This window comes from Peromyscus eremicus, chromosome 3, assembly GCF_949786415.1.
Source record: "Peromyscus eremicus chromosome 3, PerEre_H2_v1, whole genome shotgun sequence".
NCBI lineage: Eukaryota > Metazoa > Chordata > Mammalia > Rodentia > Cricetidae > Peromyscus > Peromyscus eremicus.
The window spans coordinates 127,167,553-127,188,230 of NC_081418.1; the positions used below are offsets into that span (position 1 = coordinate 127,167,553).

A 20,678-nucleotide genomic window follows, 5' to 3' on the forward strand; every position below is an offset into this window, starting at 1 on the left:
GCTTCTCCTAGGTTTGAATAAAGACAAGGTGGGGGCTGGGTGTGGCTCAGTGGGAGAGTATGTTCAAGCCAGCACAGGGCAATGGGTTCCATGTCCAGTACAGCACAAATGGGAGGTAGTAGTACATGAGGTGGTGACGTCTTCCTGGGTGGCAGGGCTGTCCATGGGGAGAGAGGGTGCAGCCTCAAACTCCCAGCCGGCAGAGGGCAGAGGTCTGCCCTTAGGCAGGATGCGAGGCTAGGCTCTGCACTTCCTCTCTGCCATAAACGGGATGAAGAGACAGCCCCATCCTCCCCCTCGGCCATCTTAGGACAAAGGTTGAAGCCCATAGGAGGTTTTCCCGGCAGGCTTTTATTATAAAGAATGTTCCAGAGAGTCCCAGCTTTCCCCTCCAGCCCAGCCGCCTCAGGCTCTGAGCCAGTCCCCACAGCTACGGAGGGTGGCCTGTGCTGGGGACAGTCATTTCCAGTGTCACACGGGGAGCCCCTGGGGACCCATGGGTCTTCTGCACAAGCGGCAGCAATTCACAGTTGGTGCGTGATAAGTTTTCTTTAATATATAAAAGATTTAAAAAACAAAACAACAAAAAAAGTGGTGCTCTTTAGAAATACTTCCAGGAAGATTGGGTAGTCCAGCTACAGCCCCGCATCCTCGACTTCCTCCCTTTCTGGAGGACCAGGAACCCCCCAACCTGTCTCCTCCTCTCCACCATTCTGTGGGCAATGGGCACTGCCCATGCTGCCGCTGGCCGATGGAACAACAACAAAAAAATCTGACCCTGCTTGGAATTGTTGGTGGCCAGGGCCCCCTCTGGGTGAGGGACACAGACAACATCTTGGTGGTTGAAGCCGAAATCAATCGCAGGCTCCCCTCTGCCAGGTGGATGAGGTAGTGTTCTGGGATACGGCCACCTCTCCCAAAGTGTGCTGAGCAGCCTGGAGCAGAGCGAGCGGGCAGGCGCGGTGCAGGCAGGCGCGGTCCAGGCCGTCCTGGTTGGCAGGGAAAGCCTTCTCCAGGACTGGCAGCGATGTCCGAAGCCCTTGTCCCAGGGTCAGATCTTGGGCAGATGGCAGGACAGAGATGCCCCAGGGGACGAGGCTGAGAGCTCTGGGGCTCTAAGAGGCCAGGCTCCTCCTCCCTTCTCACCCAGCAGGCTCCTCTCTGTCAGTTCCCAGCCCAAGTGGCCTGGCCACCATCTCCCTGGCAGTAGCTTCTGGTCACTCTCCTGCCTCAGGCCTCGCTGTAACACTCATAGATGTTGTTCTCCATCAGAGCCACCACCTGCTCAAACTTGTGCTGGAGCTGGGTCCTTCGGGCAGTGGGGTTTGCCTCCAGGGCAGCCATGATCTGGGGGGGCGGGCAGTGGGTCAGTTGTGCCATGCCTTAGATCTTGGGAGGGGGCACTCACCAGTGACCTCATCAAAGTGCCAACGCCCCCAGATAAACCCCAAGTGAGAAGTTCATTTTTATGGGCTGAAATGGGCAAATCTTGGGTGGGGGAGCTCACCTGTGGGCGATACCTCTTGGCATATTTATAGATCTCAGCCATGGCCACGTTTGTATTGAACTCATTCTGGTATTTCTATAAAGGTGGGGTAAGAGGAAAGGGAACATTTAACCCTCCAGGTTAGGACCCAGTCCACTCCCTTCCCACAGCCTGCTGATAGACTAATTCAGGCCCCTCCAACCTAGGGACATACTGGTTTCCTGGACCCAGAATTCCAACCTCCCATGTCTTCAGAGTATACTCCACCCTATCCTTGGACTTTGGGGAAAACATGTTGATGAAGGTGTACACAAAGGAGGGAAACTGTGGCTGCCCCCAAATTCTTCCTGTGTCTCCTGCCCCATCCTGATGGGTGCTGGCCCCTCGAGGCCAAGCCCATTGTCACTACCCTCCTTGCCTAGGCCCCCCCAGGCCACCTACCCGAGACTCCTCGGCCAGGTGTGCGTTCATTTCCTGTTCGCTGAGGGGAGTCATGTCCTGGATCTGTTTGTAATAGCGCTGCACAATCTTCCGGTACTCGGGGATCTCCTTCGCATACAGAAGCTTGTTGGTGGGTGAGTCCTGTGAGGGATACCACAGCATTTGGGTGGCTGGAAGATGGGACTTGTCCCCACTGCCACCTAGAGGGCCTTAGTGGGTCCTCAACCATGGCTAAACAACGCTCAGTCAGACTTGGGACCAGGGAGTCTTCTGGCCCTCCCCCTCTCTTGCATGGAGGCCTTGGCCTACTATGCTGGGGGCTGTGAGGATAGTGACCCACGGGGGGACTTTCATTTAATGGGAAGAGCTCCTGGGCTGTGTGCCAGCAGCCCTCTGCTGCACGCAGCCCGCAGCCTGTCTTGTTTACACCCTTATTAGGGTGATGGGATTTGGTGGCTGAGATGGCTGGAAGCTGGTTCTTGGCTGCGGGAATGTTTCCCACCCTGCACTTCCAACACCCCAAAAGCACCATGTGCTAAGTATGCTGGCAGTTCTTTGTTGTCACGGGATGCATGTGTGAAGTGGTGACATTTCCTTTCCCTTGTGGGCTCAGACTCCAGGGCTAGAGACAGGGCCCGGCCCTCACCCCACAGCACCAGCCTAGTTCTGTGATCCCATGGGTGCTCATGGCCTCAGAGTTCTGGGCTGCCTAGCCAGGTCACCTCTCTTCTCAGAAGGCTTTGTGGCTTCTACTCTCTGATCCAGCATTTCCTCTGCCCTTGGTAGGGGCCTGTGGGGCTCCCTCTGGCCTGCTACCCACTCTCTGCCCACCTTGAAGGACTCACAGAGTTCAGGCTAGCCCCTCCCCCTACTCAGGAGTAGCCGGAGTAGCTAACCTTGCCCAGCTGTAGGTCAGAGATGGAGCAGGCATCAATGAAGGCCTGCGCGATGACAGACAGGCAGGCATCGATGTGGTCTGTCTTCTCTATGTCGAAGACAAACTGCGGATTTTTCAAGATGTTTACCCAGAAGCGGAGCGGAAGGCTGTGGGGCAGGGACAGTGGGGGTGCAGGAGCTCAGTGAAGGGCCTGGGAGGTAGACAATGCTGGTTCTCACAGCCCCTGCAGCCTCTGGGCACCTCAGCCTTCCCCTGCCAGCTACAGGCCAACCCTCACCCCAGAGAGCCTCCCGCCCCTTGCACGCTAGACTCCTGGTTCTCATTAGGAGGCCCCCCCTGCTGCCTGGGTCCAGGCTCCTCCCCCACTCGGCCTTGCACACAGAAGGCAGGGCTGACTGTCCTCAGGAGGCCAGAGGGGGTTGGGGACAATCCCCTTCTCAGCCCTGCAGAGCCTGGGTGTCCCCCCCCGCCCCCCCCCCCCCCCCCCCCGAGCAGGGAGAAAACTGCAGCTGAGTTTACATGGGCGTTTTTCGGGAGGGTCAGGCTGAGAGTTCTGGGAACTTCTTGGTGGGGTATGTGACCCCCCAAAAGCTAGGATGGGCCTCAAAGGAAGCTCCGAACTGGGCGTGTGAGAAAGAGCTGCAGCGTGTCCTGCCATTCCCCAGTCTGTGCGACCTCGGGCCTGGCTGGCTAAGGGCCTTGGCGTCCCTCTACATGATGGGGCATAGAGAGAGGGAGGTGAGGGCAAGCTCAGATGAGGCCTTCTGGTTTTACAGAGGGAGACTGCAGCACAGAGAGCTAACTAAGTCTCTCACTGGAGACCACACAGCAGGGGGTGGGGGGGACGGCAGACAGGATCTGACTCCAGGCAGGCAGCACCCAGGCCAGGCTCTGCCTCTTGTGCCTTGCCTACCCTGGCGCCATCACATCATTTGTGCCCCACCCCACGGCCACCACCTGTTGGTCTTCCAGATGTGCAGGGTGTCAGGGTCAGAGATGCCTCTCTTCTCCGCCTGCTCCTCTAGGAAGTCAAAGAAATACTTGACGGCCAGCGGGGGCCTGTCTTCTCGGATGCTCAGGATAGCCTTGAACAGGTCATCCAGGAACTTCTGCAGTGTGCCCTGCAGGGAAGATGTGGGACATCAGTCCAGCCTCAGAGCATCTTTGCGCCTCAAGATTTTTTTTTTTTAATTTTTATTTTATGTACATTGGTGTTTTGCTTGCATGTATGTCTGTAAGGGTGTCAGAACACCTGGAACTGGAGTTACAGATGGTGTGAGCTGCCATGTGGATGCTGGGAATTGAACTCGGGTCCTCTGGAAGAGCAGCAGCCAGGGCTCTGAACTGCTGAGCCATCTCCCCAGCCCCCTGAGCCTCAAGATTCTTAAACGTGTTTTGTCAATGATGCTTTCTTGGCAGGGTGGGAATGCCCATCAAGACCCCGGGGCATAGTGGGCAAGGGGGATCAGAATGTGGGCTCTGGGTGTTGTCCTGAGTCTTGGGACCTGAGGACACGAAGTGCCCCTGGGTCCTCTGCTGCCCAATGGGTGGTGGCAAGAATACAGAGACTTCTCCTTAGAGCACAGGACCCCCTTCAAGTCCCTACAGGGGTGGAGACCAGGTGGGGCCCACCTTGGTAGACAGCAGGCGGGTCAGGTAGATCTCTGGCAACACCTTCTTGCGATGGCTCTGCCGGTGGGACTTCTTCGGCTCTACCAGCTCATCTGTGGGCAGCACCTGCAAGGTGGGCAGGGTTGGCACCCTCCCCAGCCCTCCCAGCCCCTGGGCCCACCTCTGGTCCCTCACCCACTCTGGCTTTTCCCAGGGCCTAGGAGCACTTTCCTGGAGGCCTGGGGAGGCAGAAAGCCAAAGCCACGCCCAGAAAAGCCGGCTCCCCAGGGCCTGAGGCCGGGCACTCACCAAATGGAAATACTTTTCTGTGTCCAAGTCTTTTACTGCAAAAGGGAAACACACAATAAACAAATGAGGGGGGTGGGGAGGGTAACCCGAGTCAGGGAGGGAGCAAGAGAGAGAGAGAGAGATGCCCAGAGAACAAGCTGTAGAGAGATAGAGAGCCAAGATCTGGCTTTCCACCTCACAGGGATCCTGGGACCCCCAAGGATCTGGGCCTGGGGCATGTGAGGGCGTGGTCTGGAGTTGGAGGCTCAGGCCTGGCCATGGTCAGGGCCTCCTAGAAGTGCATGTATCCTCCTGGGGCCTTGCTCTAGCTGTTGGAAGCAATCAGCTTGGATACAGCAGCACCGAGGTGGAGGGCCCCCAGTCCTCAGTTCCCCCCAGCACAGCTCAGAGGAGCCCAGGAAGGCAGCTCCCTCACACCCCCGCCTGGATCCCTTCCCCAGCTCCATCCAAGCCTTACCTCGGCCCAGAGTGTTGTCCTTCTTGTCTGTGAGGCTCATGGCTAGGGAGGCACCCTCAGGAATCTGACAAGAGGAGAGAGGAGGTCAGAAGCCAGAGGTTAGAGAGGAGAGGGGGTGGGGGCGGGGCCTGGGTCAGGTCGGGCACCTTATAGTGGGCCAGCGTGTTCAGTTTCTTACGGCCGTCCTCCACCACTGACGTGTCATCCAGGTCCCGGAGGACGTAGCTCTGGGTGCTTGAGGCAAACCATTCTGGAGGAGAGAAGGGGCATCAGGGCTAGGGAAGTGGGTGGCCCCAGGGGCAGCCACTAGCCTGGGCCACAGCAGAAGCAGCCTCATTTTCTCCTTCTGGATTCAAAAGCAGGGCCACACCCCTTTGGGAGCCCAGCTGTTCACCCTAACTGTCCAGAGTACAGGGCAGGGCCTAATGCAGGGTGAACTTTAGGAAGAGTTTCTGGTAAGTGGTCTGAGTGTGACTCTTACACATCCCTCAAAACCCAGCCCCCAAGCCCTCTTGGACTAGCGTTTCTTGATTGCTTTTTGCTGTTGCCCACAGCTGCAGAACAAGGGATTCCTCCTCACGGGGGAACTCCAGGGCCTCGACTAACACAGGGAAAGAGGCTGGAGCAGCCAGCCGCCAGGCATGGCGCCTGCCCTTGCCCACCGAGGTCCACGTCCTCCGCCCGCGGCCACTGTGAGTAGGGTACATTCTTGCAGAAGGCTTCCAGGATCTTCTCCTTCACCTGCGTCAGTGTGTCTGTGTCCATGGCCCGCACGCTCAGTGAATCCATACCACAGCCCTGGAAGGACACGTTCAGGTTCTGCACGAGAGAGAGAGGGGTGTCAGCAAAGGGCCATCGTCATCATCAGGCCTGGTGACCCCAGCTGGGGAGGCCTGGTCCGGACTGGAGGCCAGGACAGCCCAGCTAAGGACACTCACCCACTAGGGGACCAGTGCCCCGGCCCTGGCTCACCCGGGGCTTGGCCTCAATGTTCTCCCTCAGCAACCACTCCTCATTGAGCGTGTAGCGGGCTTTCCCTGTGATGGCGTCAATGGAGCCTTTGTTGATCTGCTGCTTGATGGCACACAACAGCAGGAAGAACGGCTCACCTACAGTCTCCTGTGAGCATCGAGAGGGCAGGAGTCACCACCTCCTGTAGACGCTGACACCCACACCCTCTCCAGGGTGTCTCCACGGCATCCCAGCTACACAGCCAGGGACCAGCAGCCATCCTCACGGAGGCTCAGAGAGGGCCAGTACCCTGCCTGGCATTGCACAAAAGGGAGAAGTAAAACTGGACTCCTATGCCTGAGGACGAAGCCTTTCTACAAAGCTGGAGCCTGCCCAGGTACGGCTGTGTGGAGCCAGGACCCAGAAGAAGCCTCGAGGAAACCCAAGATGGATGTCTTTAGGGCGCGTCAGCCCAACCAGACTTCACATCCTCCTCCTACAGCCGCAGCCTCGAGCTGACCTTCCCCACCACTCCAGGGCTAGGGCCCAGCTGTTCCGTGGAGGGCGGATACGGAACGGCCCATGGTGAATAGGTTTGGAGGGAAAATTAAGTTTGTAATAACATCAGGCTGCTTTGGCAGCAGCGTCAAGGCAGCTGCCAGCCCTGCTTCCTGCTACCGTGGTCTGGCCTGGGAGTCACCAGCACCCCATTATCTGGCGGGGGAAAGCCAGGCTAAGGTCACCCACAGTGGCCACGAAACTTGGGTCCAGAGTCTACCGTGGCCCCTGTGGTCCCTGATGGCTCAGAACGTGGCTTCTCTCCTATTTCTTTTCTACTCTGATTGTCCCAGAACGAGCCACAGGGCTCCTAGGCTGGGGTATCATTTGACAAAATGAAACTAAAGTCCAGAGAGGGAAATGACTTGCCCAGAACCACACAGCCAGGTTGTACCAGCGTCCAGTCACAGCCCAGAACAGTTAAGGTTCTGGTTCTGGGTCCTGTCCAGGCCTTTGCCTTTCTTCTTGAAGGATGATGCCTAGTTGGTCCCTGGACCTCTGCCACCTTGGGGTAGCTGGATCCTGGGCTGGCCCACGGGTGGTGCTTTGCGATGTCCTCACTAGTCTGACTCCAGAGAGAGGCCCTGGCTGCCTAAAGCTCTGTGGTGTGCCCTCCCCTGATCTTGGCTCATGCTGTACCCTATATCTGGGCTGCCCCCTTGGCCCGGGCCCCTTAGCTCCTTCCCACTGAGCCCTCAGGGCTCAGGGTGAGTCACCTGCTCCAGGAAACCCTCTTGGCTTTTCCAATCAGGCATCAGCCAGACTGGGCCAGGCTCTGCTCTACGGCAGGGGCTGTTCAATACTTGAAGTTTTGCTTCTGTGCCCCCTCCCCTAAGGGGAGGAAGGCTCAGGAATGCAGGGACCTGAAGCTCCTCCCAATGCTGCTCCCCGCCAGGGGAGGGGGCTTGAGGACCAAGGCTACAGGACAACAAGACCCACCAGCCTCTGGCCCGCCTGAGAGTGCTGTGTGCCCCTGGAGCAGGCTAGCCAGATCTTCGCCAAGCTTCCGTATCCCACCTGTCCAAAGGGGTCCCACTGGAACGGTACCACCCCCCGCCCTAGAGGGCAGACCTTAATGAAGTTAGCTTTGCCTGTAGGGGCGGGGCTTCTGGGCAGAGCAGGGCCTCACCCTCAAGCAGCCATACATGCAGATGGACATCCAGTTGGTAAGCATCTTCTCTACCACCGACTCGGTGCGCCGCAACATGAGCTTCGGGTTCTTGGCGGCCGAGGCGTCGATGAGATCCACCAGCAACTCCTTCATGATGCTTGTGTAGTACTCCAGCTTACCATGCAGCGCGATGGTCAACAGTGATGCCAGGCTGCACCTGCAGGCATGGAGGATCAGTAAGGTCAGGCCACCTCCCTCTGGACCAGGGTGGCCCTCCATGGCAGTTCCTACAGATAGCCAGAAGAGTCTGCCTACACCGGGAGCCTGCCAGGGGCAATGAGGAATGTCTGGGAGTCCCAGAGCCTGTGGTTTGATATTTGGTGACCGCTTCCCCGGGGACCCCTGTGTCCCTGCATCTCACGCAGCCTGACCTGTCCCGCACAGCGAAGTCCTTCTGCTGCTCCAGGGCGTGGACAAAGATGATAAGGAAGTGCTTGTTGTTGAGCAGCGAGGAGAACAAGCTGATCCCCTCCTCCATGCTGGGCCGGCAGTGTTCCGGGATCTGTGGACGCAGAGGGAAACACTGGTGTTATGTATCCAAGGAGGCCCCCCGGACCCATGCTGGTTGCTTAGATGCCCCCTGGGATAGGGTGTTCACTACCTGCCACTGGGGCATGCTTCCTAACTTCTCCTGGAGACAGGCAGAGGGGCAGCCCAACATGCACTCTGTGTGCCCCTTCCTATGTGTACGCAGCGGTGGCATGAGATCATATGGCTGTGCGCTCTGCCTGGCCAGCACCCTGAACGGCTGCTTGAATGTCTCCCAGAGGGGAGGACCTGCTACCTTCTAATGATCTGGATCACAGAGTGGGTGGAAGCCCCTGGGGCCAGGTACTCACGTTCCACTCTCCCAGCAGCGGGTGGGTTTCCTGGGGCAGGGAGCTGCCTTGGGAGTTGAGGGTCTGTGAGGGTAACACGTACCTCTCTTCATAGAGGGAAGAACACTGCAGAGAGAAGCCAGTGCTTTAGCTCTGCAGACTGACAGGCACCGGGGTCGCCACACGCCACGGAGAGTGGCGGGGCCGCACGGTGGCCGGCCGTGGCCAGGGACCCAGGGCTCCCTAGAGGGGCACAGATTGTGGTGTAGCACAGCAAGGGACCTGAGGCTCAGGGTCAAACAAGAGCCACTGAGCGCTGCAGGAGGGGAGACTGAGGCAGGCAGGCTGCTAGGTTCTGAGGTTGGAAAAAGCTGGAGGGGAGTTCCTGAAGTGGTGGAGCCAGGTTTTTCCTTAGGCTATTGCAGAGGGGACAGTAAGCCCATGGACCCTGGACCAAGAGGAAATGGGAATGTGGAGACCGAGAAGTCTGGCAGGGACCCGAGAGAGTCCTTACCCCCCTGCTCAGCTCCCTTAGTGAGGGGAGAGGTAGGCCAACATGGGGGACATGACAGCAGTCTTCCATATAGAAAGCTAAACAACAAGTAAGCAGGGAAAGGGGGAGAGAGCGGGAACCAGGGTGGCTGTGGACAGGCTCCACAGAGGTGCGCTGATTCCAACTCCCCCGTGGTGACCAACGCATGCTGGAGGCTGTGTACCTTGGGGAAGAAGGTTCGAGTCACAAAGTGCTTGTACTCCAAGAAGGGGATGCCCTGGCTGCGGTTCAGCTCCTTGGTGAGATCCGTCATGTCTGTCTGCAGCTCTGCAAAGCCTGTGGGACGGAGCGGCAGCCGTGAGCGATCCTGCCCAGCCTCGGGCCGCGCCACCCGACCCTGGTACCCACCTTTGCGGATCTCCTCTCGGATCTGAGACTCCATCTCCTCCATCTGCAGCAGGGTCTTCTGCCAGTAGCGCTCGGCACGGCGGCTCTTGGTGCAGAAGACGAACAGGGCTGTGGACAGCAGAGGCCGTGAAAAGGTGTCAGCGGGCAGCTGCTGTTGAGGTGTGGGCCTAGAAGGACAGGCTCGACCCACGGGCCTCGGGGCTTCTAGGCAGGAGGCAAACAGTCGTCCTCAGCCCTTCTGCCCTTTGTCCCTCCCTGACAACAGAGGGTTTGGGGACCAGCCAGCAGGGCAACCCTTGATGGCTTTTCTTAGAAAAAGAAATGTGTCAAAAAGCAGTCACCAGGGGCTTTCTCTGGGTCAAAGAAGTATGGGTGTTACAAGATGGAAACATTGACATCATTAAAGGAACTAAAAAGAAGTATGGGCGATTTGTTTCTTCTGCCCTGGTGTGCCTTGTGAGTTCAACTTTTCAAAGCAGTATACAGTACCTGCCTTCCCTGGGAGGGATGGAGTATCCACTGGTATATAGAGAAATATTGTGGATAGTAGTTTTAGAAAAAAAACATCCAGGGTGTTCATCTTCCTGTTTTCCCTCATAGCTTTTGAAAACTGGACACAGGAATTTAAAAAACAAAACATGGGAGCTGGGGTGATGGCTTACTTGGGAAAGCATTTGTGTACATGTGAGGACCCGGGTTTGATCCCCAGGACTCCTATAAAAAGCAGGGCATGGTGGCATGAGCCTGCAGTCCGAGGGCTGTGAAGGCAGAGAGAGGCAGATGCCTGGGGCTTGCGGGCCTGCAAGCCTAGCGAAGCCAGCGAGCTCCAGGTCCCAGTGAGAGATCCTGCCTCAAAACAGAGATGACAGCCACTGAGCGGCCACGCCTCTGGCCTCCAAATGCACACACGAACTCTATAACCCAGGCCAGGGGGTCTGAGTTTATAGACCATGGGCCATCAGTGTTATCAGTTTTAGAACATTCTTAGTGTTCAAGGGAGACCCTTACCCTTTAAGGAGTTGCTCCCCATTTCCTCCCTCTCCCAGACAACCACTAATCTTTCTGTCTCTATGAATTTGCCTATTCTAAATACTTCCAATAAAAAAACAGTTGGGCAATATATAGCCTTTTGTGTCTATCTTTTTAATTTCCCATGTTTTCAAGACCCATCTATGTTGTGGAATGTATTGGGACTTCATTCCTTTTTATGGCTGAAAACTCCATTGTATGGATACACCACATTTTAATTACCCATTTATCATTTGATGGACATTGGGTGGTTGTGACCTCTTGATTATTGTAAGTAATATTGCTACAAACATCCGCACACAAGATTTTATGTGGACATGGTTTCCTTTCCCTTGGGTAGGTATCCCGTGTGGATTTACTGGGCCATCTCTGCCTAACAACTTTTTGAACTGAGGCCCTTTCCCAAGGAAAGCGGACCTTCGTCCCCCAGCAGTGCAGGGGGGCTTTGCTCTGCCACGCTGCTTAAACACACGGGATCATTTCTCCTGAACAACCTCTCTCCAGCAGCCCTCACATTCCCCTGCCTTGCATCCAAAGCCAATGGCCCGAGCACGGGAGATCTGACCGCTATCTGCCACCTTCTACCTGTCCCCACCTCAGGGTGCCTACTTGTGCCCACACCTTACCCACCGCCACTCTCAGAGAGATTCACATATGCCCTCCCGACTCTCTCAAGTGCCGGCTACTTACCAACCACAGACAGCAGCAACAGGACACTGCAGATGACAATGGACACCACGATGGCCGTCTCGCTGCCCCCCAGCTGCAGGGTGGCAATGGTCTGGTTGAAGTTCCCCACCTGGATCTGTGCACAGTGGGGTGGGGGTGGTACATCAGGCTTTGCTAAAGCTACGCCTCAGCTCTTCTCTCTAGCTGTGTGCACACAGAAGTGACCTGGCCGCTCTAACTAAGCCTCACAGACAGCCACAGTGACCTCCTGACCAAACTGTGCCTGACAAACTATGATTCAGGGTTTGGCAGAGAGGCCAACTCGGTACAGAGCTGTGGTGATGATCGCCTAGTGGGGGAGGACCGGGGGGGGGGGGCGGGCCGGGGGGGTGGCGGGGCGGGGGTGTGTGACAGAGAAGCCCTTGGGGGTCTGGCTGCTGTCCTGGGAACAGGTGAGGGGTGACCCAGCAGGAAGTATGCAGATGCAGTACAGGAAGTCCCCCCTCCCCCTCCCCCGGCTGTCTTTGCTCTTCTCCATAGTTCTACATAATGACTGGCAGGCCACACTCTGGGCGGGACACCCAAACAGGCAGGAGCCACTTTTGAATAGCTTCTGGTGCTAATTAATGACTTGGGTCTCAGTTTCCCCATCTGTCAAGTCAGGGTATAAAGCTCTGCTTTGCTGGCCTAAGTTACTGAGTATGAAAACACTCAGCGACTTCTGTACCCAGAAGCCGGGCCCGCCCACCTCCAGAGCCCCGCCCACTCACTGTGATGGGCAACTGGCCCTCAGCTGTGCCCAGAGACTCATTGACTGAGCAGTGGATGACTCTGTCTGAGACGATCTGGATGTCGCAGGACACCTGGCCAATCTTGATGTGGTACTCATGGCTCTCAAGCCCGAGGTTGTCTTGCTCCTTCTGTGGGTGCAGATTGGATGCTGGGATGGGGTTGGGGTTCCCCGGTCAGCTGCCCCCTGGCCCCATCACCTGTCCTCCCAGCCAGGTGCTCACATGGATGACTAAGGTGAGCGGCTCCCCTGGGTGATGCTTGATCCACTTCTCCCTCTTGGCCGTGGAGAACTGTGGGTTGGGGAGGTAGTCCAGACGGAACCGGCTGCCGCGCTGGGCCTCCGCAGGGTCCAGCAGCTCCTCGGCTGCTTCGTCTGTGTATGCCCGGCCATTGATGAAGAAGTCTACAGGGGCCGAAGCATTGCCCAGGGCTCCAGGAGACGGGCACGTGATGAGCGTAGAGTTGAGAACCTTGCAGAACTGGGTAGGATGAACCCAGGAGAATGGAAGATTGGAGGGTGAGGGCAAAGAGAGGTGGGGAGATAGAGAGACCAAGTGGAGCAGACATGAGCAGGAACTTCAGGACCCTGGCTGCACAGGACCACCTCACCCCCATCTACCCTGCCCCCTCACCGTGGGCTCCCGGCCAATGTGGTGTACCGCCATTGATACGTTCTGCACCATGTGGAAACGTTCGCCAGCCACAGTGATGGTCCTGCCACCGCTGAGGGGACAGCGAGACTTGTGAGGCTCCCCGCAGCCTGGACAGTGAGACGGGGTGGGCATGGGTGGATCTGGATCTCACCTAACGGGGCTGCGGCCCGGACGGATGGCGGTGATGACGGGGTTCCGCATGTACCAGAAGGTGAGGTTCCCATGCACGCAGCCCCGGCTCTCAAAGCGCACACACACAGGCACCAGAGTGGGCAGGGTACCCCTAGGCACAGTGCAGGTGATGCTGGTGGCCGTGCGCCTATGGGGAGTGACGAGCGGACGCCATGAGTGTGGCCCTTTCCAGCTGCTCACCCACTGCAGGTGCTCCGGCCTTGTCCTCTGCCACTTCCGCCCAGTTTCTTCTTCCCACTGTCCCACGCTGGCTTGGGTTGTGCCCAACTCAGACATCTCCCTCCTCCTTCCTTCCCACATCCACCCCAAGCCAAGAAGGGACCGAACAGGGCATACCCGGATGAGACCTATGGAGGGGGTCACCCACCTCCCAGCTGCAGGCTGTGGGCATGGCTTACATAAGGTCCGTGCAGAGGTCCGTGTCATTCACCAGGACCTGGAGCATCGAGCCCACGTGGAGGTCACTGCCGTGAATGGTGATCCTGGTGCCCCCTGCCTTTGGACCCAGGGCAGGCTCCAGGGAGTGGACCACGGGCAGCTGGGGAGAAGGGAAGGGGTTCGGCTCTGGCTGCAGGCTTATGGGGAGCGAGATGGATGGCGGGTGGTGGTGGTGTACTTACCACATAGGAGAAGTGCTCCCGAGACCTGCCCTCCTTGGAGGCGTTCACGATCACCACGTCTGAGAAGGCCCCTGGTGCGGGCCCTGTGGCACACACAATCCTGAGGACAGGCAGGCATGTGGACAGAGGGTGAGCCAGTACCTGTGTCTGCCCATGGCTCCTGCCTCCCACTCATACACCAGAATGCCCCACCAACAATGTTCTCCACGGGCAGATGGTCACTGCAGGGACGGCCAAGGGGGACACGACACTCCACGGTTTCCCCAGACTGTGGCTCGGAGACAAGGGGTAAGATCAGATGATCTCTGATCACCGGGCAGTTTGCCCAGCTAGCCTAGGTTAGCCACCTGATGCCATTATCTGCAAGCCTGGCTCAGTGCCTTTCAACAGGAAACCCTGCTAATTTCCTGCTTGCAGAATTCCCCAGAGGCCCTGGGGCCCAGCTGTTGCACCCTGATCTTTATACCCCATCAGAGCCCTCCCAAACTTTACTAGTATCAAGTGGTTCTCATCAAAGCAAGGCTGATGTGGCAGGGAGAGCCCTGAGGGCTTCCCGGAAGAGACAGCAGAGTGCGGGCAGGATAGAGGAATGGCCTAGGCAGAGACAGCGGGAGGCCCAGCCATGTGCCATCATGGGGGGCGGGGTGAGGATTAGGTTGGCAGCGCCTGACACTCACTCCTCTGAAACTGTGTATCTGTCAGCCAGGGGTTCACAGGCTACACTGCCAATCCACACACCGTGGGCCACATCACTGAGCCGGCGGCCCAGGTTCCTGCCGCGGATGGTCAACAAGGTCCCGCCGTCCAAGGGGCCACTCAGAGGCTCAATCTGCCAGGGAACCAGGGCGAGTGAGGGTCTGAGGTCTGGGTGTCCCTCCGATTGTCACATGGGCCCACAAGAGGCGGGAGCCACACAGACCCTCTACTTAGCAGAGGACATGGAGGGTTCAGAGGGCTGGGGCAACTAGTGGCTGGGCTGCACGGGTCTCACGGGAGCCTGAAGATGCCATGTGGCCCTTGGTGGCCATGCCTGGCTACAGAATTCAGCATCTAATCCAGAAGCTTATTGGCCTAGGGGTGCGCACTTGGCCCAGGCTAAGTCAATCAGAATCCTTCCCTGGGGTTTTTTCTTAATTAAATCAGGCTGGTGAATTCCTATAAGCCTCAGCTGTCACCAGGATGGAGATGTCCTGGGGTGCTTTGAAAATCAATGGGTCAAAGCCCCCACCTCCCAGTGTCTGTCCCCATTAAGACAGTAGCCACAGGAAGTGACCTATCAGCCAATCTCATAGCAATGTGTGTCAGTAATGCCCGGCATGGCATGCGCTTACCGATCGGATCTCGGGGGCTGGGCAGGTGCCAGGGAGTGGCTGCAGGGGCCCTCTCGGGCGACAGCCATCATTCCAAACACAGAGGTGACCCAGGTCCTCGCGGCCCAGGCACTGGGAACAGTCAGGGCTGCCCATAGCACAATTGTAGACCTCAACTGTGGACACAGGACAGCACGGTCAGCCTGAAGCGAGGCCACTCTGGGGTCAGTGCCCTTAAAGTTCTTGGCCGGCTCCTAACTATGCAGCCCTGGGTCCAGCCCCCAGCCTCATCAACACTCCTCCTCCTGGGGACCCTGTGCAGAGGAACTACTGGTGCCCCATTTTACAGACAAGACTTAAAGGGATTGGCTGAGTCCTGGTCAGGCTTGCAGTAAAGGCTGTGGCCTCCCTTGACACAGGGACAACAGGGCTCAGAGGTTCAGAGGGGGAAGTAAGGTCCTGGAGGTACACGACTATTGGGATAAGGCTGGCCACAGCAGAGGGGCTGGCCCAAGCGTCTCAGTGAGTGTTTGGACTTATGGGGTACGACGTTTGTGGTTGCTGGGGGAGCCCCCAAGGCTGGGCCCCTCCCAGTGGCGATGTGGGATAGGTTGGACACTCACCTGTCATGGGGTTAGGGCTGTCTAGGAACCTGTCTGGCGGCCCCTTCAGCTTCAGGCTGAGTGGAAACACCTGGCTCTTCTGGGTGGTGTGCAGCTGCAAAATGAGGAGGTGTGAAAGGTGAGGGTGGGGTCTGGGTCTCCCATGGGGGCAAGGGTGTCACCAAGATGGATGAGGGCAGGGGAAGGGGGGACCAGAAAGCAGAAGCACGTAGGGTGAGGAGGGAAGGAGGCCGAGTGGGTCACCTCTGTGCCCTCCTGGGGTCATGCCACTTACCACCACTTGGTTGCAGCGTACCAGCGAGTCATTCACCCACACAGCCTCGAAGCTCTCTTCCAGCCCAAAGCTGCACTCCAGGGAGGTACCCTGCAGACACAGCGCAGAGGCTTTACCAGCACCCACCCCTCATACCTCTATCAGAACATGGCAGCTGCCACCCTGACAGGTGGGCAAGGGGCTCCACCTAGCTTCTGCCCCAGAATCTCCTTACTGGCCATCATGTCAGGAACTGCAGACACTGAGGACTCTGACCTATGACTCTGACAGCCTCCCGGTCACCCTCAGTGGCCCAAACCAGTTCCTGACACCCCGGCTCCAGGAGACCTGACTTGCCCCTTGGACTGAGTCCCTGGTCTCTGCCCTGTAAAGCTAAACCACGGACACCCTGTCAACCTCCATGTGGCATGTGCCAGGGCTTCTGCATGGGCTGGTATCCTTTTTACCATCAATGCGAATCACAAGTGTCCAGATTCCAGCTGCAGAGCCTGTTTCCCCGAGGCCCCCTGCCCTGCAAGTGTCCTGTTTCCACACGTCTCCTCACTAACTGGGAAGGTCCTAGCTCACCACAGGGCCCTTTATACACCTTTAAGACCAGCAGAAGTTGGTGGAAAGCTCGGGTTCACCCTCCCATAGGCCTAGCTATAAGATCGCGCCTTTACTTGTTTGTTATGTGGCCTCAGGCAGGTTGTGCTGCTTCTCTGAGCCTTGGTTTTCTTTTCTTTTCTTTTTTCTTTTTCTTTCTTTCTTTCTTTTTTTTTTTTTTTTTTTTTTTGGTTTTTCGAGACACGGTTTCTCTTTGTAGCTTTGCGCCTTTCCTGGAACTCACTTTGTAGACCAGGCTGGCCTCGAACTCACAGAGATCCGCCTGGCTCTGCCTCCCGAGTGCTGGGATTAAAGGCGTGCGCCACCACCGCCCGGCCGAGCCTTGGTTTTCTTAACTGTATTATGTGAATAGGTCTGCTGGACAAAGTACAGACCCTATGTTTTATGGCTTATGTAGACAGGTGTCTAATGTGTGCTTTGTTATGGGTGGTATGCAGGAAGTGCTCAATAAATGTTAACACATTAAGTTAGGCCCAGTTCCTCCGCTTCATCTTGCTCCCTCAAGAGTAATAGCAATAAATATTTGCTGAGTGACAACAGACCAAGCCCCCAGCAGCCATGTGCCAGTACTTCCTGTTTACGTCCCTGCCGTTGGCAGATGTGACACCCTGAGAAAAAAGCAGGACAACCTCTTCTTCCTGGGGTCCTGGCCGGAAGCTAACAAGGGGAAGAGGATGCTGACAGGGCCAAATGCTGCTTCTGTTCCCAGCACGCGGAGTTGGAAGTGGGTCCCCTCCCGAGGACATGGCCGAGCAGCCTGTCACAGGGCTGCCCAGCCCCACGCCCCCAAGGCGATCTAGAAGCATGGTCAGGGTGAGGCTGGTGGGCAAGGGGCAGGGGGTGGGGATTCCCGTGGCTGGTAAAAGCCGAGAATGAGCCAAGAGCCACACAGCTGGAGAGAATCAGCCAGGGCCAAGTTGGGGCTAGAGTCTCCCCACTCTGCTCCTGTGACCCACCAGGCCCTGGCAGGGTAGGCCTTTGGGTGGAGGGCAGCTCCACCCTGGCCCTCAAGAGCTCTTACCCTATAAGAGGCTCCCTGACACATCCCAGATGCCTGGCACGTGGCCCCCATGTGTGACAACCGTCACGGGCCTCAACTCCAGCGTGGCAGAGACAGATGGCATGTCCCAGGAATTAGGGAGGCTGGCATCCTTCCAAAACTCATCAACCCCCCTCTGCCACATTCCTCCGGGGGGGGACAGGGATGGGCACATCCCCTTCCCAAACACCCCTTCCTCCCTCAGTGTCCCCTCTAGACCATGGGAATTCGGGGCATGGTCTCTTCTGGGAAAGACATGGGAGCCTTGAACTGGGCCTGCATGTTCCACAGAGCTTAGAGCACCCAGGGTCTTGCTCAGTCTGGGCCGGGCAGGCGGAGCCCACATGGACCTCGTCTACCCGTGGACTGCGTGGTGCCGGGCAGAGGGCTGGGCCACTATGCCAGGGAGCCTCCAGGGCAGGAGTACTGGGGTGTGGGCCAGGGTTCCCTAGGCAGCTGCTGGCTGCCTGCTGTCCCTAGACCTCAGCCTGCTCTTCCCGCTCCAAGACTTATACTGCTGGAGTCAGAGAGAAAAGCAGGGTCACCGTTCTGGGCGCCAGGACAGACCTTGCTCAGCCTCTACTTACATGGACGAAGGTGGCACTAGTCAGAGGCACCAGGATGTCCTGGGAGCCACCTGTGGGCACGGGCGCCAGGGGCGAGGGCAGGATCTGGGGGCAGTCCTGAGGGTTCTGCAGACCAAACACAGGAGGGGTCAAATAGGATGTTACAGAGCCCCCACCCCCAACACACAGTTCTGCCCCCGCATGGTGCCAGCAGCCTTCACAGCAGCAGCCTGCAGCCTGCAGCCCCACTTTCTAGATGAGAAAACGGAGTCTGCCTCCTTGATGTGCTCCTCAGACCCAGAGTGCCTGGGTGTTGGGGGGTGGTGAACTCTTGGTGGCTGGGGTCTTTGGGATTCAACTTCCCAGAGCATAACACTGGGCCAGACCTGAGCCAGAAATTGCCCCTGTGGCTTTCAGGGACCATACCCCACTGTACAGAAGAAACTAGGGGGGGGGTGCAGAGAAGGCAAGGGCTGTGGATACACCCTCTCTACATCCCTCCGAACAGGATGTTGGGGACCATATCTGTACTGGAGCTTCAAGGTCCTATGTACTCACACCTCAACATCTGACCTACTGGGGCCAGAAGTTACAGGGCCCAGGAGCAGTCATGCATCCTGGGGCCACCATGACCCTCTAGCCAGGGACCTCCTGATCACATCTGGCAGGGCACGGATTAGGGTTAGGACTGGGCTGGGAGAGACTGTGTACACCTGACATCACCCTCTGGGACAAGGCCCTCTTCTCCTGGGGCACTGTTTTTCCTCTGTTCTTTATCCCTCCTCCTCCTCTCCCCCGACCCTGTCTCTTTAGACACACTATGTTGTTCAGACAGGCTGGCTTCAAGGACTAGGGTCACAGGCGTGTGCCACCATTCCCGTCAGCAACTCCAGCTTCCCCAGCATGTGCTTGCCACGTGACCCAAGCTGGCCTCAAAGTTGCCTTTTCCTGCTTCAGCCTCCTCGGTGATGAAATGGCATACGGGTGGGCAGCCACGGGATACTTCACATTACTATTAGTTCCTAATCGCACAGGGGATATTCCCCTTGGGAGGACCCCAGCCCAGCCAGACCCTGAGAGGCTGCCAAGGTACTAGCAGAAAAGCAAGAACAATGGTAGCAGGGCACTATGCTTGAGTGACCTCACATGTACGAGGACCCTTCTAGCCTGAGAACCCTATACCCGTTTTAAAGACAGAGAAATTGAGTCACAGTGGAGGAAGGCAGCTCGCCCCAGGCAGGACTCAGGAAGCCTTTCAGTGAACACGTGGGGCCACCTAAGAGTCATCTGTTCCCTTTGACTGTCTGTAATCTAGACCACCAAAATGTGAAGAGCCACTTTCTGAGGTAGCTGTGTGGCCGGGCTGAGTCCCGACCTCCTAAAACTCCACACCCCTGTCAGCGCTCTCCCACGTCTCCCTGTGGCCTCTCAGCCCTACCATCTGCCTCTCTGAGTCTGGCCTGGCCTGGATCAGCCCTCAACAGGCTTGTGATGGGGAGACTGATCTGAATCCTTAAGCCCACCCTGGCCTAAGAGAACCATCCAGGCAGCAGATCTGGGTCCTGTAATGAACAGTCTCAACACTACAACTCCTGTGGAACCGGCAAGGACATTGTCCAGTTCCCTGGACTGGGCAGGAGGGGTCCCCAACCAGCCTCAGCTGCTGAGAGCACCCGGCACCAAGAATAAAGAGCCTGGCTGAGCGTGGCATCCTCCAGAGGATTAGGAGGCCCCTGATGCCACTGTTCACTCCTGGGTCCGGTGGTGCTCGAGGTGAACAACCTTCTGACTGTTCACTCGCATTAGCTGATTAAGACCAAGGACCAGAAGCCAGTCTGGGTTTTTCCTTTAAGAGGACGTGGACCTCCCTTTCCTGTTTCCACCCAGGCCATCAGATGGCTTTCCCCGTTTGCTGACCCGACCTACAAGCTTGAGAAGCTGTGGCTAGGGATGAGTGGACAGGAGAAGCGGAGGGGGAGGAGTCAGAAACTACCATCAGGTAGGTGTGCGCAGAACCTACTCTAGTTCACGTAGGTTGGCACTGAGCTTCTCCTAGCTTGGCTGGAACTGCCGGGGAACAGAGCTAAGTGGCCAGGATCCCAAATGTGCCATTGGAGAAATGGAGCTGCAGGAGTTCCAGAACTCCTACAGTGTCTCCAAGCTCAAGAGAAAAAGTCCTGGCATCCCAACCCAGCCAGCAGTGATGGACCCCCTGACCCAAGTCCCTCGCCGTGGCCCAGCCCACAGCCCCTGATGGCCGTCAATTCCCATCCAACCACGCAGTCACTGGCTCCAGCACTGTGCCACCCTGTGGTTTGGAACACGCCAGGCTCTGATCCAGCTACCACTTCCCATTCTGCTTCCAAAGCTTGACGTCACACCGCCCTGGGAGCACCGCCCTCAGAGAGGCAACATCGGCCTGGAACACCTGGCACTTTGCTGCCTCGTCTCATCCCTGGAGCCAGCCCTAGCAGCCTCCCTGTGGGAGCCGCGGGGACCACACACACATGACTGCATGCACAACCTTCAGGGCCTCCCTTCCAGGAGCCAGGGGTCCCGGGAGGACATGCAGACCCTCTGCCCGCCGTCTGCCCAGGAGGCCTGGCGCCTCCACAGCTAACTGGCACTTAATTAAATGCCAAGTCGAGCACTGGTTCAGAGCCTTGCACAGGCCCTGCTGAAGCTGCCTCTTCTCCTGCCAGAT

The 20,678-nt window shown here is 57.5% G+C and overlaps 1 protein-coding gene across 1 annotated transcript in view; it reads right to left on the bottom strand.

The window, feature by feature from the left end:
- Positions 1-1,180: 1,180 nt before the first annotated feature.
- The window catches only part of Plxnd1 (plexin D1), a 41,231-nt gene continuing 21,733 nt past the window's right edge, over positions 1,181-20,678 (bottom strand). The window contains exons 9-36 of the mRNA XM_059258431.1: positions 17,996-18,100; positions 15,764-15,853; positions 15,490-15,583; positions 14,888-15,042; positions 14,234-14,385; positions 13,557-13,656; positions 13,335-13,474; positions 12,896-13,063; positions 12,724-12,814; positions 12,313-12,570; positions 12,070-12,219; positions 11,321-11,435; positions 9,602-9,709; positions 9,417-9,529; positions 8,722-8,826; positions 8,254-8,384; positions 7,841-8,039; positions 6,175-6,321; positions 5,865-6,021; positions 5,349-5,452; positions 5,203-5,266; positions 4,746-4,780; positions 4,458-4,562; positions 3,783-3,946; positions 2,824-2,971; positions 1,928-2,068; positions 1,508-1,582; positions 1,181-1,347 (exon numbers count right to left, since the gene is read on the bottom strand). Of these exons, the coding sequence (XP_059114414.1) occupies positions 1,231-1,347; positions 1,508-1,582; positions 1,928-2,068; positions 2,824-2,971; positions 3,783-3,946; positions 4,458-4,562; positions 4,746-4,780; positions 5,203-5,266; positions 5,349-5,452; positions 5,865-6,021; positions 6,175-6,321; positions 7,841-8,039; positions 8,254-8,384; positions 8,722-8,826; positions 9,417-9,529; positions 9,602-9,709; positions 11,321-11,435; positions 12,070-12,219; positions 12,313-12,570; positions 12,724-12,814; positions 12,896-13,063; positions 13,335-13,474; positions 13,557-13,656; positions 14,234-14,385; positions 14,888-15,042; positions 15,490-15,583; positions 15,764-15,853; positions 17,996-18,100 (3,531 nt within the window). The 3' untranslated portion in view covers positions 1,181-1,230. The remainder of the gene's footprint in view (positions 1,348-1,507; positions 1,583-1,927; positions 2,069-2,823; positions 2,972-3,782; positions 3,947-4,457; positions 4,563-4,745; positions 4,781-5,202; positions 5,267-5,348; positions 5,453-5,864; positions 6,022-6,174; positions 6,322-7,840; positions 8,040-8,253; positions 8,385-8,721; positions 8,827-9,416; positions 9,530-9,601; positions 9,710-11,320; positions 11,436-12,069; positions 12,220-12,312; positions 12,571-12,723; positions 12,815-12,895; positions 13,064-13,334; positions 13,475-13,556; positions 13,657-14,233; positions 14,386-14,887; positions 15,043-15,489; positions 15,584-15,763; positions 15,854-17,995; positions 18,101-20,678) is intronic.